Below are 19,006 nucleotides of genomic sequence, written 5' to 3'. Positions count from 1 at the left end.
AAGTTCAGTTGCAAAATCACGAGGACCGTTGAACTCAGTGGAACATAACAGATTAATTATATATATTATAATTTTTAATTGATAACTGAAAAATGTGTTATAGCTATGTTTTTTTACCCTTCATCACACAAACTATAAATATCTTACTATGTTTGATTTTAATTGAAGAAGGGACATTATTGGACTGGATTTATTTGGGCTATACAAAAAATTGTCCAAACTAATTAGAAGTGTTTGATTGAGTTTGGGTGTGATTTTTATCATCTACCATGATCAAGTTGTTTAGTTTAGATGATTAAGTTGATTAATTAAAAAAGATAGAAACTATTCAAAAATATGAAGAAAAAAAAATGTTTTCTTAAAAGGGGAAAAATACAAAACATTTTATTAAAAATAAACAGTATTTTGTCGTTAACCAGAATAGTAGTATAACAATTACAGATTATTTTATGCCTATATTATATTATTGTATAATAATATTTTCCGCTTCAAAATTTATTTAAATAATTTTATAAAATAGATAATTTTATTTAAAATATATTATTAAAATAAAAATATTATATTAACCAATAAAATAAATTAATATACTTATAAGTTTTAATTATTAAAAATATTTTGTCTTATCATTATATTTAACATGAATTTGATTGTGGAGTATTTGAAAGTATAAGGAGTGTTATGAGCATTTTGTAGTAATGAATGAGTGAAATGACATATTTATGCGTCCTATCTGGTTCTGATAGGACCATAACAAAGGAGTGCATGATGCCGTTATTTGAAGTGCAAAGCAAAGCAGTGATGACGAAAGAGGAGCAATTTGGAGGCTTAAAACATCATAGAACGAACCTATTAGGGAAAGAGAGTGATTGAATAAAATTAAGGGGTCATCTAATGAAAAGTGATAGTGATAAAATAAAAATGAAATAGGGAAATGGTGTATTGGAATTGGAAGGGTGGTCGAATCATACGTGGCCCCTAGGACGAGAGTAACGTAGCTGATGCCCTAACCGTATTGGTGTGGTGTCGCATAAAGAGAGGAGAGAAAAGAGAGAGTTGCCAGTGAGTGTGTGTGTGTGTGTGTGGTGTCAGTATCAGACGCAAACGCTCTCTCATCCATACACTGCCCCTAACTGCACTCTCTCATGCTCTCCTCTTCTTGTCCTTTTCTCCATATCACTCACCTCACCTCCTTTCATTCCTCTTACTTCCACCCCATTTAAATAATGAGTGAACAAAGTCACTTAAGTTATATTATGTGCCATAGTTTGCAATCAGCAACGGAAAGTTCAAGTCTTTGTCCATTAGCTATAACGTTACAATTACATTACATTGCCTTGTTAAAAAATAAAAGCACAATTTTATTATTTCGAAAAAATGATGCATTGATATGTTAACAAGTAGATAATATGGATAACAAGGTGATTTTAGCAATGGTAAGGTAGAACATGTTATAACAAACTTAAAAATTTTGCTAAATAATAATTTTGAAATGCTGATTAAAGAGTTAAAAAGTAGAGTGACTAAATTTTATATATTAATTTTTCATTTTAGTGAGTTTTAAGCTGAGTCATGAAAGAAATATCTGTCCCAATGATAGTATCCAAAGAGGGTAGACAAATGGGTAATTTCATATGTGAACGAATCATATTGGGTGAGCCCCCAGAACACGGAGGTTGCTTATTGAGATGCAAACCAAAACTTAGAAGAAGAATAAACCACTAAAACCCCCACATTATATATAACAACGTTCTCATTTCTCTGCTCAGTAACACACATTCTCTATCTCTCTTATCTCTCTCTCACGCAACACACACTCTTTCTCAGAGAATTATGGCAGACCACCCTGCGGCTATCTACGAGTTCCTGAAGCAGCCCTCAAAAGGTTCGGTTGCAAAGAGAGCACAACCACACCCACCACCACCCTCATCCTCCACCCGAACCTTCCAATGCCACTTTTGCCACCGCATGTTCTACACTTCACAAGCCCTCGGTGGGCACCAAAATGCTCACAAGCTTGAAAGAGCCGCAGCAAGAAGAACCAACGTCCCTTTTCACCACAACAACATTAACAACACCGTGCCACTGCCACCACCTTCGCCTGTGTCTTTGGAGCCTTCTCTTAAGATCACTGAGCCCAAGCCCAAGCTCAAGGCCATTCCGGAACTCGAAGCCCCATCTCCTCATGGGCTTTTCTTCCACCACCACCACCCTTACTGGCTCGATGTGGAACCTCTACATTTTCAGAATCACCACGTTGCAAGCACCGCCACTCTCTCTCTTCCCTTCCATGCCGCCTCATCCACTTCCACCCCTCAACACAATGCTTCTGTTGATGCTTCTGAACATGTCAACCTCGACCTCACCCTTCGCCTTTAAACCCCTTCTTTTATTTCTTTAAGCTTTACATTCTCCAAGTTAGTTTCTTCTTTCTTTTTGTTTTTTCAAGGTTACAAATATGCAAGTGGGGTCTCTCTCTCTTTTTGTTAGTTTTTATGAGAAAGGAGTTAATGATGTGGTTTAGTTTAATTATGAAGTGCTAGGTTCAGTTCAATTCTCAAGCTACTACTAATCTTTTAGACTTTCGGTATTGTTCACTTTCAATATCCTTTATTTATAGTAGCATTTTTCTTTGTTGTTTTAACTCTTAGGTTAATGCCATTTTGCTTCGTTTTAGCTTCTTTACTGTTCATCTTCTCTCTCTCTCTCTCTCTCTCTCTCTTTGAAATTAGCTACTATACGCCCATTCATTTACACTTACACACAAACATCATGTTCAAATATGTGCTAAAACAACGTCTACATTAATCGCGAACCGGGGAATATTTGGATTATAACCAAAGTATAGACGCGTACATTTTATGAATTGGCAAAGTTATTATTACAATTCAGTGCATTGCACTGCACACGGTGAACATTATTAGTAGCAAAGTTTGATTATACGTACTAGGAGCCAAGTTTTATACGAATTACGTATAGAAACTTGTCTTGTATATTGTTAAGTTTGCAAAATATGGTTATATAAGAGAGTGAGTCGAGTAGATAAGTATAAGTGCGTGTGAGAAAAATAATTTAGTGTTATAATGGGTGATTGATATGAACGTCCATCATCTTTATTTATTTTGGTGATTGATTTGGAAGGGATTGATGGAGTTTGGGTTAAGGAGAGAATTATGGATATTGACGAGTGAAAGAGTGTATTGGTTTGATGTGTGTTAGTGTTATCTCTAACATATATTCTGTTTCTCGTATAATTTCCCTTTTGGCAAAAGAATTGGTGAAGGAGGAGTTTCATCTTTTGTTGATTAGCTGAAAGGGGGAAGTAAAACACATGAGATGAGAATGGTTTCAAATCAAGTAAAGTGGATTCCTACTCAAAAGAGGGTGTGATGAGACCTTGGTGTTTTCTTTGTGCAATTATTATTATTAAAGCCTTACGAGGGACCTCGTCGATGTAGTTCATTGTAGCCAAATTATGAAGCTAGATATAGCTCTTTCTCCTAGCATTTCAAAACGACATACTCTAGCTTTTCATGGGACTCGACTTTATTCATAACTTCACTTATTTCAACTTGTTGCTATCAATCAACTCAGGACCATTATTATTGTTATTAAACGTAATCGCTGTATCCAATATACAATGAAAACCCTAAATCAGTCAATCATCCTCCCCAGGACCTCGACATCACATCTATGATGGTTAATTCGTATTAAAATAATGTGATTCTCCTGCATGTGTATCAGATCCTTATGTATTTACAAAACTTTATGATAGTGCTGCTTAAATTTTCTATTTAACAGTCTTATTTGAAACTTTATTTTTTGTTGGTTAATGATTAAGTTCTGTTGAAGATCGTCCTTTAAGCATCAGATTATTAGTTTGATAATCAGGTTATATATGTTTCAATATCTAATTAATAATGGATCCAGTCTTCGATAATTTTTGTAAGAATGGAATAAAAATTTACTTAATGTGTTCAAATTATTTTCCTTGTCAATATGTTTATGGTGCTTGGTGATTATATATGAAAAGCATTGATACATTTAAATGTCATATGAAAATATAATCAATTAAGAACTGTGCTGGTGGGAATTCTTCGATAGTTTTGTAATAATAAGTATAACAGAATTAAGATAATATAGATAAAAAGTAAATATATTATCATTGAAATATTTTTAAATAAAAATAAAGTCAATTTCTTTAAAGAAGTGTTTCTTTAAATTTCTTATAGTTTTAAACTATGAGAGAGAAATAGATAGGAAGGAGTCAAGTTGAAAATAAAATCTTGACATTTGCATTAACACATGTCCATTACCTAAAATATTTTTGCTTACGGATGAATTAAAAAAAAAACTTACCAATAATATTTTTTTAAAAATAATATTAATTTATAAAGAGTACTTCAATATTTTTTTATTAAAAAAGGTTTCTAGTCATTTTATGATTTGACTCTTTTAAAACAAAGAGTTAGAGACATTGGTTGAAAATTAATTGTTGAAGTTTAATTAATTAAATGCATGCATGTGTATAGTAATTGTGTGTTATATTAATCTCAGTTGCTAATTTTTATAATCATTGACAGCAATTTTACATTTTATTTCCTAAAATGATACTTCAGAAAACATATGATCACTATTTTTTTCCCACTTTTTCTATAGAAAGCAAAAGTCACGAAGGTCTATCATTGCATAAGATTATAACAGAAAGTTAATAACATCCTTACTTATCTATTATCTTTATTTAATATATTTGGTGAAGTGAAAAAAATTAATATTAAAGCTATTATTCAAAGAAAAATATATTAAATTATCTTTATTTAATCATGCTATAGTTTTTAAAGATATATAAATTAATAATATTTTATTCAAATAGATTAAGGTGAATTTGGAATAAATATTAATTTTTACAATAAATAATAAACAGTTTAGTTAAGGATTCATTAGTAAACTCTTATTATATGACATAAATTTGATTATGAAATTAATTAAAATAAGGTAAAAGTATTTTATTTGAATAATTTCTATCAATAAATATCAAAATATTGTAAAAAATATATTTGAATGAATCATAAGCTATTTGCAACAAATCTTTTAAAAAAACTATTTCAAGCACTCCCTAAATGGATTAGTTTTATTAACAATTAAAAATTATTATATCATTTCAAGAAATATTTTTATATCCTAAAAATTTAATCAAATATTTTTATTTTAAAAAACCCTAATATTAAAGTTGATTTTGTGTTGGGATCTTTATCTAGGTGTAGAAACTCGAAGGAGCTAGAGTCTGCCTAATAATTTCATATTTTATAGAGTAACTACGCAACTAGAACAAAATAGTTAGTCTTTTTTAAGAAAACAATAAAATAGTTAGAATTTTGCAAAATTTTAAGTAGTTAAATAAATAAAGTAATAAATACTAACACTCATCTATCAAGAAATAAATAAGTAAAAACGTCACATCATTCTGGTAAGAAATTTTTGTTTAATATTAATTCTATCCCTCAAATAATAATATTTTTTTTCTATTCTATAATTACAACTAACACTCTCATGGACACAATATGAAGGTAGGCAGAAAAATAAAATAAAACTACGATTCCAAAACTGTTAACTGCAGATGTTTATGTCAATTTATTGATATTTTAAGTTCCATTGAGTGAAATTTGATACACCCCTGGAAATTTATCGAGTTGGCATCACTATTGGATTGATATGTCTATAATAGGTTTATTATGTGGAATATAATAAAGATATTGGACAGTAAATATAAACCCAACATGTTGACCATATAATCGAGTTAGTTTAATTTTTTTTAAAAAAAGATGAATTTAAGAATTAAATTGATTCTAATTGATTTGATTTGGGCATGAACTAAAATCAACAAATTAATTAAACTAATCTAAAACATTTTTATTCTTTTGGTTTGAATTATTATATTCATCAGTTCAATCTGATACAATAAATATCCCCAATTTATAGAAAAAATATACATTGTCCGTTTTTTAATATTTTAGTAATTTTATTTTGTTTATTTTTCAGTTGTCATTGCATAAAACTAATAAATAATTATTCTTTTTTGTAATTTTATCTTTAATAATTAATATTTTCTTAGTAAAGGATAACCAATAAGTAAAATAATCAATTCATTAGGTAGAAAATATAATAAAAAAATATGTAATAATTTTGTATAGAATTTAGAATATCAATAATTTTTTTATGTGTAAAAGATTTAGCGTTAAAAAAATCGGATGGAGTAGTTAGATTAGAGCTCAGAAAGGTACCTCCGATTTCATGCCATTGTCCAAGAATTACAAATGACAGAATTAGATTAAAAAAAATGTCCATACACCTATCGTAATGTTTTTTAAACATTTTAACATAATTTTTATCATAAAATTATTATTCATTAATTCTTTAACACCTACTTTTCAAACACGAATCGTCAAGATTCTTTATTTAAAACATTAGTTGTGTTCCTTCCCAATTTGCATTTACTTCTTATTGATTTAAACTTTGGAAAAATTGTATTCCGACCATCTCTGAGAAATCATATCCGCTGGCCAGAAAACAGTGCCTGAAACTATTGGCAAATTACATAAATAGGCCCTTCTGGATGAATTGGAAAATTACCATTTTTTGTACAGAACAATCAAATTTCAAATGTTGGAACTTCGGATTCAAAACCATTTGTGGCTTGGTATGATAGCCGAGACAGTATACTTCTGTATGGGTCGCTTTCTCGTTTCACCTTTAAATAAGCAATACATCTCTCAACCTCAGATTTCACTTGTAAATAAAATTCTTTAGATTTCTCCCTGTCTCTTAGTTCCTGTTTCCTTCCTGTCAAGAAATATCACAATCAATTTCGTTACCGAAATAATTTTTACCCCCACATTTCATGAAGATTTCGAGCTGTGAAAGATCCCTTTGGCATACCTTCCGTTTCAAATGTTTTTCCAAAATAATAGTAGAATCGGCCTGGAACTTTAGGCAAAATCCAAGGCAAATGCACTTGTTGATTTGCCACCTCACCACCAGTATCAGTCCTAGATTTCACAACATACAAGGTATATATAATAATATAAATATATACTTATATACTTTTATAGAAGATGGAAAAGAAGGAAAATAAAGATGTATATATAACAAGTCATGTTTCATAATATGGCGTGTAAATTTCAGATACCTCAATTGCGTAACCTCATCTGTGAGGCTTTCTATTTCTGACCTAAAGAGAGGAATCTTCACCAAGTCATCATAATCAAAAACTACCTGAAAAGACAAATGTGGTGTGACTATGATGTGTTATGGTAAATCCAGATTCAAGGCATCCATGGAGAAAACGAAATTCAAAGATGGACATCATGCATTAAGAGTGTTTTCAGTTACTGTTAGAGTCGTAGCTAATCTCTAACGTCTGTAGAAAATATGAAAAGCTTACAGTTAATATTTATGACCGTTCAATGATAAAAAAACATGTTAAATAGTTGAATATACATATATTTTTATTGTGTGCGGTACATGTTAGAAAAATCAAACTTTAATTCCCGGAGTTTTCTTTCTTCTCTACTTTCCCTTTGTTTTCTCTTCAACTAAACAATAGAAAACTTCAGTTTCTCTTACTTTTTCTCTTTATGTTAGTTAATACATGATTAGATGACAGTATAAAAGTTTGAAAATATGAAAGTTCAGTAGCAATGTGCTTTCCATAATAACCACTAATCACACACTGCCACTAACTTCTTAAAGGAAAAGGATTGACTAGGAAAATACCAGTACTTACTTGACCAAAATCATCTTCTCCAACTGCACCAAAGGGTACAATTTTGGCTCCAAATCTGGCTGCCATCCTGACAAACTCAGATTGTTCTGGCCAGAATAACTTGTATTCTTCACCCTGAGAATAATTACAATGCTAGAGATTTCAAACGAGTCTTTCAGATCATACATACAGAGACAGACACAAAGTGCGCCTAAAAAATTACAAAGCCTAATAATTTTCTCATTAAGTGGGCGATTCAGTTAATTTTGAAAACTAATCAGTAATCACTTTTCTTGTCTTTGCAGCTTCCTGAAGAGCTATTGAAAAAAGCCATTATTTCTCTTCAAAAAGTGTTACCAAATAGGTTTGAATGTGAGAATGATACTACATGCATTTGCATTGATTGTTTGATGCTTCATAATCCAACATAAATGTTGTCATATGCCAAGTGCACCAGACAGTAGAAAAGAATATGATGCACTTACTTCCAACATTGCGAAATTGCATGTCAAACGTTTGACACACAAATCTTAAAAGACTAGCTTGGTAAATCCAATGCACTAAATACCATCTCAGAATCAACTAACTTAAGTAATTTTATGATTATTACGGGAAAGTAATAATTGAAAGCACATGGCTTTTATTCGAGTTATAAGTTTAGTAGGAGGCGTATCAATATTAGCTTAGGTGAAAATTGAAGTCCACGCCATATCACAAGTCACACAATTTAAGTATCTTTGTCCATCATACTGAGCTATTAAGACCTGCGATTATGTGAGGATCGAACTTAATGTTGGACTGTAAAAAGCCAATAACAAAAATAAACTCAATGCAGCAGAGATGAGAATGTTGTTTGGATGACTATAAGATTGGATTAAGAATGAATACATTACAAAGAAAGTTGAGATAGCAACTATTATATAAAGATGGTAGAACCGTAGAAGCATGCCTTAGGTGGTTTGAGCATTTGTGGAAAAGACTAGAAAACCAACTAAGGGAAAATAAATTAAATGGAGGTTAACTCAATTGCTGGAGGAAGGAGACCGAAAAATGCTATAAGTAAAACCATTAAAAAGGATTTAGAGCCCAATGGTTTGTCTACAAACATGGTTTATGATAAAGCATTATGGTATTGCTAGGTTGTTGTTGTAAAGAGAAAGTCGTTTTGTTCTCCAGAGCATGACTATGACCCGTGGCATTTCATGCAATTTCTTTTTTCTACTTTTTTTCCACTTAAGTGAAATTTAAAATATACAATAGTGATAACTAATGACCCGTTCAATTCATACAAGATTCACATGCACTTTACAAAATCTCTAACCCTACTGACAACATTTAGGTCCAAGGTGGAATATACGAGTCACAGACAGACCTTAGACGGAGCCAAATGAGTAAATTCATAATTCGATGTGGAAGTATCAATTGACTTGTAATAGGAAGAGTTTAGTTATTGGGATTTACCTTCCTATGAAGAGCCTCGCGCATGCCTCCGGGATATAATAGGACATGAGACTTGGAGGAGAAAAGCTTGAAGAGGTTAGTTGGTGTTACAGGAACAGCACCCATAAGTCTGAATGAGTCAAAAGAAGATAGATCTGGCAATTTTCCATCTTTAGCTCTCACAAACATCATGGGATGTGCTATCCCCCGAACAAGGATATTTCTTTCCCTATAAATCCGAGTAACCAGGGGAATCTTTTCTAATCCCAGCAACATGTGGTACCCAACCAACAAAACAGGCCCCTCCGAAGGAATTCCAGCGAGGCCTTTTACAATCGTCCCATCCTCCAAAGTCGAGAGCATAACAGCACTTGTGACAAGGTTAACCAAACTGGAAGCATTATGCGCGAAAAATGCCCATGTTATAATTAGTTTGATTATACTACAATCCAGTTAAACAAAATGAACAAAGAAATATTGCTAGACATATAAGTCATCAAGACAATAATTTTTCTAGCAACTTATCATTTTAAGCAATAGTTTGAGCTCTCCTTGCACTCTACTATCTTCATAAAACATACTATAAAGTTTCTTGTAATTTGTATATGATCAAATTGATACTGTTAACTGTACCTGTTTGATTCTATTACTTTTTTGCTTTCATCAGGTGTAGGTAGTATAAAATCTGATGCGTAGTCATGATACTTGCCACGGCGGTAGTAAGAAGTGCCCTTGATGATCGTTACCAGGTCAATGCTGCCCTCCTGCTAGCAGTGAAAAAAGGCACCATATTAGGGTCTATTAGAATTTCAACCGATATTTGATATCTTTTTCTCCTATCAGATGTAAAGGATCATGATGAATGGCTATCATTCAGTCTGAATGAATGCTAACACAGAACAAGTGCATGCAGATGGAGAAAAATATACCAGGAACAGAAAATGACCGCTGTCATCAAATTTACGAAGCTCGCACTTAGGCAGTAACTGAACTAGTCTTTCACCTTCCTGTTGACTAGGAAGTAACTGATCATTTCCACTAAAAGGACAAATGACAAAATTCAGTTTCACTTTCCAGAAAGAATCATACACTTGAAATATGCTGTATATATGTGATATCAGGCGGGATTAATTTATTATCCACCATGGAAATTCGTTATTCGATTGAAGTTAATTCACAGATTATATAAAAGGAATTACAGTCAGGAATGGAAAATCCATTAGGTTCATCGTAATGTAATCTTGTTTTAGATAGAACTCAATTACTTACCATTTAAGATTGTATTTCTTGGCCAAATTAACACATGGAATTTGATCAGTAACTAGTTAATAGATCATGAGATACTTCAGTTAGCAGATTCCACATATTGAAGCTTAACTAGAAGTCTAGCATTTTCAGAAAAGCTACTTGATTTAGTTGTTTCCATCATGAAGATTACGGTTTAGAAGTAAAATATGCTCAAGAAATTGTCAGTTAGCACTCGCTCTATTATTTGTTTTTTGAATAGTATTTCTGCTAAGTGTTCAGAAAGTGAAAAGCTAACTAAGTATATATGATTCCATATCATTATTGTGACTGATATAAGGTGTACAATGCCAAAGAGAACAAACCTGCAAAGTATCAAAGTCTGAGCTTTGATAGCATAAAGACGTGAATGAGCATATGCAGAAGCCGACTTAAGCATCTTTAGTTTCCAAAGAAGTGTTTCTTTTGGTAATATGTCAGCAAGAACCTGAGAATTCCATAAAACTAAAATTTCATTATTGAAAGTAAATGAAGGGAAAGCTCAATCCGAGCACCAACAAACCAAATTAAAGAAAATGCAGTCATGTTCATCCATGTTCTTCAAAAGCCCAGCATATTCCAATTTTACAACATTTTAGTTACAACAGAGAAAAGAAAAGGAGCTATCCAGTTTTCAGTTTGGATTTGTCCTGGAATATGCCTCAAGCATTGCCATTAGTACTCACACATAAGCATCAGATATCCAAAGCCTAAGGAAAAAGTCACCCATTGCATTTCCAATAGGAATTCCTCATTTTTTGAACAAAAAAATAAAATAAAATTGAACCATACAGGCAAAGATGATGAGAAAGTAGTAAAATCCTCCACCAGCTCCCTAGTTGTATTTTGTAGAGGAAGTCCTTTGACCAGATTGTCCAACACAGTCTTCAGAGGGTCACCTAATGTTACAAGAAAAGTTGAAGGCTTAAATGGAGAAAGGCCTTGTTTTATTAGGTAAAAGATAAAGACAGAACGTAGATCTATCATCTATGATAAATGATCTTTAGCTAAAAGTTATTCAGTGCTTAAGGATATTGTAGTAGAAAATTTAGCACAAGTTCCGAAAGATATTGAAGTTACGTTACTTGCCAAATAAATTAATTAACTGAAATTTTATTCATGAATATATGTTAAAAAAGAGCAAAAGCAACAAAAATAGGGAAATTTTGTTCAGCTAGTCGCCATTTAAATATTATGTCATGATAGGAATGCAGATTGGGAAACAATTACGGAAAGAAACATTGACAAACACCAGAAAAGACATGAACCATTCAAACGGTAAAGGAAGGAATGAGTTAGATCTACAAAAATCTCATTTATATGTGATGACATAAAATCCATGAACATTTCTCACTAAAGAATTAAAAAAGAACATAAGAAAGGCATTATACCTATGATTTGAAGCATTGAAAACAACCAGACACCTACAACTGAGACAATCGAGTAACATAAATAACCTACAGAAGTACAGATGGAGCTTTTCCCCAGGTTTCCAACATCATGTATGTATTTTAAGAGTAGTCCCTTTTCTAAATCAATTACCATTTTTCAGTATTAGGTATCTATCATATCAATCTATCCAATAAAGAAAAAACTGCTGTGCAAGATAAACAAACCTGCTGTTAAACTGAGAATGTCAGCCAGGCCATGAGAGAGTGGGTCAGGCAAAGCTTCCAATAATGGTGCTAGAAGTTGCAACTGTGACCTGCTGAACGAAGTAGCTGCCAAATTGGGTGGTGAATGTGATATCAGGTACTTTGTGCATCTTGAACTGATGTGCTGTTACAGCAAATCAAGTGGGATATTGTATAGGAACTTGCACTTAAAGCACTAGTTAAAGAACAAACGTTCACCATACTGTCAATGAATGGCATCATTCTGAAAACACTTGACCCCACCATATTCATAAGCAACAACTGTGATCAGGCTAAAGCTTGGTTACATCGATTATCAGGCTTGCCATTAAAATATCAATGAACTAACACCAATTCTTTGTTGTTGCCGAATATGAGATGATACACAAGGGTTAACTTAGCAACCAATGTGATCCAAAACTTAAACTCCCAAGCCAATGCCAAGCCAAAGATATATATTACATTTTAATTTCTAGTCAATGTTTGACTTATTTCTTCAACACTCACAGCTCTCCGCTGTCAGAGTAGTAATTACCAGAGTTTACAGATCAGTGTACATACAATAGTGAATTAATAACTCATTATGGCTACTGAAGATTCTCAAGTTCAGCTCACACTTTCAGTGATGTTTATGATGTCAGAGTAGTAATAGCCAAACTTTACAGAACAGTGTACATAAAATAGTGAAGTAATAACACATTATGGCTACTGGAGATTCTCAAGTTCAGTTCACCAAGTAGTTACCTGGGTTCGCCAATATTAGTACAAGGTCCATATCAGGGTTAAGAGCTGCAACAGCCAGCGCTAGGCATCCTCCTAAAGATTCTCCAACAAGATAAATGGGTCTGTTAGGTGAACGTTGATGTTCTGACCTAACTGTTCTCTCAACTATTTTCACAAGGTCTGCAACAGGGAAATATACAGAACAATAAAATTAAGCAGGAATAATAGACCACTGCAAGACAACATCAATTTTATGAAAATGTAAGGGAAAGAAAAACATGTGATCCCATTTACAACACAATAAACATGCTCTTCACACCATTTTATATCAATTTTATGAAAAAGCATGTCAGTAAGTGGAGCAAAAACAAAAGAATAAACAAATGGTTAGTGTCAGGGAGTTCGATTTAAGCACGAAATAGTGCAATGAGCAATGAAGTACAGAGAAAAAGTAGGACCTGTAAATGGTGTTCGATCCGCAACTGGAATATGCAAGCACCACACATCGAAAATCCTTCATTCAAGAAAAAAGAACAAAAGGAGTATTTCTTACATATCAGTCAATAATAATATAAGACCAGCATCAAGCTAGAAGATAACCCTTGGGTTTTAATTCATCTCGTCAACTAGAAGGTGTACTCTTAAAATAACAATTTGGAGAGTGCACTTAATACTAACCTTCCCAGTTTCTGATGATGTAAAGTAAGTCCAAGTCCCACGCCATCAATACCTGTCAATTTGGAATGCAAGTAATTCATACAAATAAATTTATGAGTAACCTTGTTGCTTCATATCATGACATGAAGAACAGATAATATATTTTAATCTTCGGTGATAAATAATTTAGAAGATAAACTTCGGTAGTGTACTAGATCAAGATGGCAGGAAAATTTGGCTGGACCTTAATTACAGTCTACTGCAGCATTGAGTAATCGGTTTAGTTTATGTTGCAAAAGCAATACTAGCTTATTTTATAAAAAAATTTATTATTGTTTTGAGAAAGAAGTTTATTTCCAACTAACACTAATTTCTATTGAACTGTCGAGAATAAAGTACACTTTATTTCTTTTAACAAAGACTTTTTTATAGACATAATCAAGAATAAAACCTGAAAATATATTCAATAGACTCGACTGTTCATCAATTGTACAATTTTGTTGGCAACACTTTAGAGAATAATGTTTCATATTTAATTAGATGAAGTGCATATACAACGATAAATAATAATATTAAATATTAGATCAGGTGAATCAATTCAATAGAAACATTGGTGAATGCGTCAAAACCAGTGGAAACCTTAATATCGGTTCTGACAGACAACCAAAACCAACCATAAAATCAAAAAGTGGAAAATCGGTTTCAATTGATTTTTTTTTTATTAAACCAAAGATACACGTAAAGGTTTACATATTAATAGTTTTGATTTAGCCTTTTAATTATTGAAATTTTTTTTTATTTTAGAAGACATAATATTACATTGGTACTTCAGTTTCAAATTTTGCATATTTTAAATTTTTATAACTTGATAATATTAAAAATGTACTTATCATAATTGTTTGATCAGAACTTAATTTCAGCTAGGTTATTATTAATTAATAAATCGTATACAAACCAGTCTAATTTTTAGAATGTTCGTGAATAATACTATAAATATAGGAAAAAAAAAAGGAAAACTTTTTTTTATAGTTTTAAGGTCTAAGAGTTATGCAAACATCAAGTTAAGAATATGAGAATGACTTGTAATATAATAACAATAACAATCAAACTTTATTTCAACAACCGAGGTTGGTTACATATATCATATGACACTATTAAATTTATTTAAAAATAAATTTTTATATATTATTTATTATTCTTTTTTAATAATTTCTTTTAAAATTCTTTTAATTCTCTTTACTCTTTTTTATTAGATTAAAAATTATGTCATTCACACTTCTTCCTAATACCTCTATCAACCTTCGTTACACATGTCTTAACTAATTTAATTGATTTTTTAAAATCTTTTTCAATAGATACTTCTAATATTCTTGTGTATATAATCACTTTTTATCTTGTCCTTTATAAAGTAATCATTCATCTATCTTAGTATTTTTATATAAACAAAATTATAATTTTTTTTATATTATTTCTTTAAAATTTAACATTTACTACTATATAAAATAATTAATAATACAGTAGTATCATAAAATTTTTCTTTTAACTATATAGAAATTTTACAATTACAAATAATTTTTGATGTATTTCTACACTATATATACCTAAATTATATATTTTATGAGTAAGATCTTCATTAATTTTTCTATCATTCATTAAAATCAATTCTAAATACCAAAACTTAAAGACTTATTATATTACATCATTTTTAATTTTAAATTCTAATGTATGATGAGACCTGTAATAATTTCTAGAAGAAGAAAATAAAGTTTTTTATTCATGTATTTGATTTCAAAATGATTAATTTAAAAATATAAATTATTGCTTTTACCAATAATTTGTATGTGTTCTCAAAATAAAATGACTAAAATAGCTACTGATAATAATGATCCACATAAAAGAGTTGCATAATAATATCATCATACTTACATGCATAATTAACCAATGAGATGACCATCATATTATTGCATATATTGTTTTATTTCTACTCAAACAAAAATCTTTTCATTCAAGTTAACTTTTCCTTTTGATTCGTTGACTAGGACTATGTTGTCTATAACAATATAAAATATTATAAAATTAATTAGTTTTTAATTTTATAACAATAATAATTATGATAGAAATTTAAGTTATTCATATCAAAACGAATCACATGCAATTTTATTTTCAAGGGATATATCAAAACTGTATTCAAGATTATAAAGTTATACATCTGTGCGTAAACGTGATTATATAACGTTTACAAAATTGAATTGAATTTAATAATGAAACTTGACGAGTTATTAATGTATATTATTAGCTAAACCTAACAAAAATGGGGTCATCACTCCGTACCATTACCTGTTACATGTGTTGGCCTTCAGGAAATTTCTTTTTGTCTCATCTTTCTAAGTCTTTTATTTTTTTGGTCTAAATCTTTTGAATACTTCGTATCATTACCTTGATCGTGTATGAACTGTGGAAAAGCAACGACTCCCACCGAAAACGTAGAGCACTAATGTCCAAGTAATTTTGTTGTTTTCGTGTCTATGTTGTCCTCACGCAATCTTTACAGAATTTCTATAGAATCGAAAGTGGCTTTTAAGCTTAAACTATGTTTAATATCTGCGGGTCACTTCCATTGTGTCATTTCAAGTATTGAGAAATGTTTAGTTATAGATTTTTATTTTTTTTATTCTTATATCTACCTATTTAAGAAGACAACACATAAATTAAGAAAAATAAGTAATATTTTTATATATATCTTAAACGCCCACTAATTTCCATTTTATGATCTTACTTTTCCCCATAAATATCTTCATGGAGTCTCAAAACCTGAAAGTTGATTCGGGGATTTTCGCCTTATCATACTTTCATACAAAAAGAAATTAACACATGATTTTGGCCTTTATAAAGGCAATCATACTTGAAAATAAATCCAATTCTATTCCTACATGGCACTCAAAATTTTGAAGTAAACGACAAATTTCAAAAAAGTGTTGTTAAAAGGAAATCTGACAAGGCTTTCAAATCTAGAACGTTTAATTCGGCAAGTGAGACTTGATTTCAACACGTAAAGTATGAAAATATTTGGGAAAAAAGAGAGTCAAAATTAACAATAAATACATGTGTTAAATAAATATTTTGACTCTCTTTTTTCCAAAATATTTGTTAACAAATTTTTAATTAACACATGTATTTTAATTAACAAATATTTATCTATTTATTTTTAAAATAATTAAAAATATTTAATAAAAGTATTAAATATTTTGGAAATAGTATTTTTAATGCAATTGTTAACACACCACCTGACTAATAAATCAGTTGGTTCAGTCAGATTTTAATGAATTTCCGCTAGTAGAAGATGATTTGGCCATAAATTCAATTTTACCATTTAGCAATACATAAAATTTCATAGAATTAATCTAATATTTAAAATTGTATAAACTTTTCTAAAAAAGAAACATAGTTTAAAATATATATATATATATATATATATATATATATATATAAATACATGTGTATTAATACAAATATTTTCATAAATAATATATTATAATATTACTTTATTGAATTTCTACATTTGTATTTATAATTACGCATTTAAAAGATAAATTTATCCACATATGTAAAGAGGAAAACTTTCCATCAAAATTGCTTTGTTTTAGATTCACTTTAATTCGAAATGTGTATTAAGTTTTCATTTTCAGCGTTACTATTGTGACGATACCAAGGTGGGTTTAGAGGAAAAAAAATTTAATTTCAGAAAAATATGAATTTAATGTCTTGTTTAATTTAGAATTTACAAAATTAATTTTAAACTACTAAATATAATTAAAGAATTTAATTTAAATATATTAATAATTAATGATATAAAAAAGTCATACTATCTTGCTACATAAGTAATAATTATTGATTTATATAATAATTAATATAAAAATTAAATTGACAATATATTTTAATGATTTAATATTGTAAAAAAAATTACGCTAATTATATACCAAAATTAAACTAATAATTAAATACATAATAAATTATATTAAAACACATGCGACTTAAGATATACATTAGACGTGGTCACAATCGCATGGCAGAAAGATAGCAAAAACAAACGACTGAAAACGAAATTGGAGCACCACTGAAAAGAGAAAAACCACAGGGCAAATCACAGCGAACAAATAAATAACAATTTTTTTACCGTGTATTAAGTATAACAAATTTTTATTAAAATTTATAACATTATTATTATTATTATTATTATTTATAATAATAATAATAATTAATTAAATTAAATTTTAATATATTATTTTACACACTTAATAAGTTAAAATAAAAATAAATTATATAATTCTTATATTAATTATTATAAAAAATTAAATGTGTATTAATATGACAATTAATAATTAACGTCTTTATTCTATCGATATATATAAATTAAATTTAAATTTATTATACATAAAAATTTTATTATGACCTTTTAAATATATATTAAATTTTTATTATAGATTTTTACTCGCAATCTAAGATTTTAGAATAATTAAAAAAACATAAAGAAAAAAAGTACTGACCCGGCAAGAAGAGCAGCAGAGGAGAATTGTCCAACCGCGAACCGCACTCCAGCGGCGAAAACCACCGTGGCGGTCCACCGTCCGGTTTGATCAACTCCTTCGATTGCTCGAAATACTCCTTCCAACCGTTTCTTTGTTGCTTCTCCTCCTTCTCTTCCCAACGCTTCTCTTTCTCCACCGTACCGCTTCCTTCTTCGCGCTTCACCTCCAGCGTCACCGGAACCCGGTCTACTGATACCGCGAAGCGAGGAGCCGTGCTCGGGATCCGTGGGGAGTTTGGTTTTCTGACATGCGGTAGCGGCTCACGGCGGAAGAGCGCGGCGGGGAAGAGACAGGCTCCAGAGGCCGCCATGGCGATTGCTGGCGGCTACGGGAGATTCAAATCTGAAGAGCTTTTGAGACAGTTACAAGAGAAAAGGCAAATAAGAAATGATGATTGAGGAAAATGTGAGGACTCAATTATTGAGAAAATGAAAATCTGAATCTGGAAGTGAAATACACATTAGTACATACTTGAATATATATAATATGTACTATATAATATTTTTTAAGTGGATAAATTAAGTAAATGGGGAAAGTTCAAATATTGAAACGCTCCTTGTTGGATGGTGTAAGAGTCTTCGGGATGTGTGTGCCCAGTGTCTGTTCCGTATTTTTGCTTGTGCGTGACCTTTGATTTGTTCTTTCTCATACAAAAAGTATTAATATTAATTACTTTTCTTTTTTATGGCAAGTATTAATTGCTTTTCAATCTCTTATGTCTGCCAAATTTTCAATGTCTTGCGAGTTTGGCTGGCAGTTGGTAACAAGTTTTATAACATGTCCTTTGAAAATCATTTTCTTAGTATTAATTAAAATTACAAAATAAAACAAGATTCATATAATTTGATTCTGTCTTTTAATTAATAATAAAAATTAATTGTGCATTTAAACAAATATATTAAAAAAACTTATTAACTTTTTAG

General features: G+C 30.4%; 2 protein-coding genes across 3 annotated transcripts; one reads left to right on the top strand and one right to left on the bottom strand.

Annotated features, from left to right (window-relative positions):
- Positions 1-1,830: 1,830 nt before the first annotated feature.
- Positions 1,831-2,376, top strand: LOC113862265 (zinc finger protein KNUCKLES). The gene has a single exon (XM_027495357.1). It carries the CDS (start codon positions 1,831-1,833, stop codon positions 2,374-2,376), a length of 546 nt encoding a protein of 181 aa, XP_027351158.1.
- A 4,118-nt stretch (positions 2,377-6,494) lies between these two features.
- Positions 6,495-18,707, bottom strand: LOC113862001 (acyltransferase-like protein At3g26840, chloroplastic). 2 transcript variants are annotated; one of them, XM_027495146.1, is made up of 15 exons: positions 18,627-18,707; positions 18,042-18,433; positions 13,519-13,570; positions 13,299-13,354; positions 12,862-13,020; positions 12,100-12,204; positions 11,276-11,382; positions 10,810-10,931; positions 10,129-10,237; positions 9,833-9,963; positions 9,221-9,590; positions 7,781-7,894; positions 7,184-7,269; positions 6,934-7,043; positions 6,520-6,837 (listed from the first exon to the last, which is right to left on the bottom strand). In XM_027495146.1, exons 2-15 carry the CDS (start codon positions 18,391-18,393, stop codon positions 6,647-6,649), a joined length of 2,064 nt encoding a protein of 687 aa, XP_027350947.1. In that variant the 5' UTR covers positions 18,394-18,433; positions 18,627-18,707; the 3' UTR covers positions 6,520-6,646. The 2 variants fall into 2 exon arrangements, with proteins under 2 accessions (XP_027350946.1, XP_027350947.1); XM_027495145.1 differs by lacking the exon at positions 18,627-18,707 and having other exon boundaries at positions 6,495-6,837; positions 18,042-18,578.
- Between the last annotated feature and the right edge of the window lie 299 nt (positions 18,708-19,006).

The sequence above is a fragment of the Abrus precatorius genome, unplaced genomic scaffold (assembly GCF_003935025.1).
Source record: "Abrus precatorius isolate BTA unplaced genomic scaffold, Abrus_2018 Scaffold3, whole genome shotgun sequence".
In the NCBI taxonomy this organism is placed as follows: Eukaryota; Viridiplantae; Streptophyta; class Magnoliopsida; order Fabales; family Fabaceae; genus Abrus; species Abrus precatorius.
The sequence above is the reverse complement of the archived record's forward strand: the minus strand, read 5'-3'. Positions and strand labels throughout refer to the sequence as shown.

Bases quoted from the DNA above. Each gene is read 5' to 3' on its own strand.
- LOC113862265 (XM_027495357.1), top strand. From the start codon at position 1,831: ATGGCAGACCACCCTGCGGCTATCTACGAGTTCCTGAAGCAGCCCTCA.
- LOC113862001 (XM_027495146.1), bottom strand. From the start codon at position 18,393: ATGGCGGCCTCTGGAGCCTGTCTCTTCCCCGCCGCGCTCTTCCGCCGT. The intron at 12,205-12,861 runs GTAACTACTTGG...CCAATTTGGCAG, and splicing joins ACTAATATTGGCGAACCCAG to CTACTTCGTTCAGCAGGTCA. The intron at 11,383-12,099 runs GTTTGTTTATCT...TTGTAACATTAG, and splicing joins CATTCTCAGTTTAACAGCAG to GTGACCCTCTGAAGACTGTG.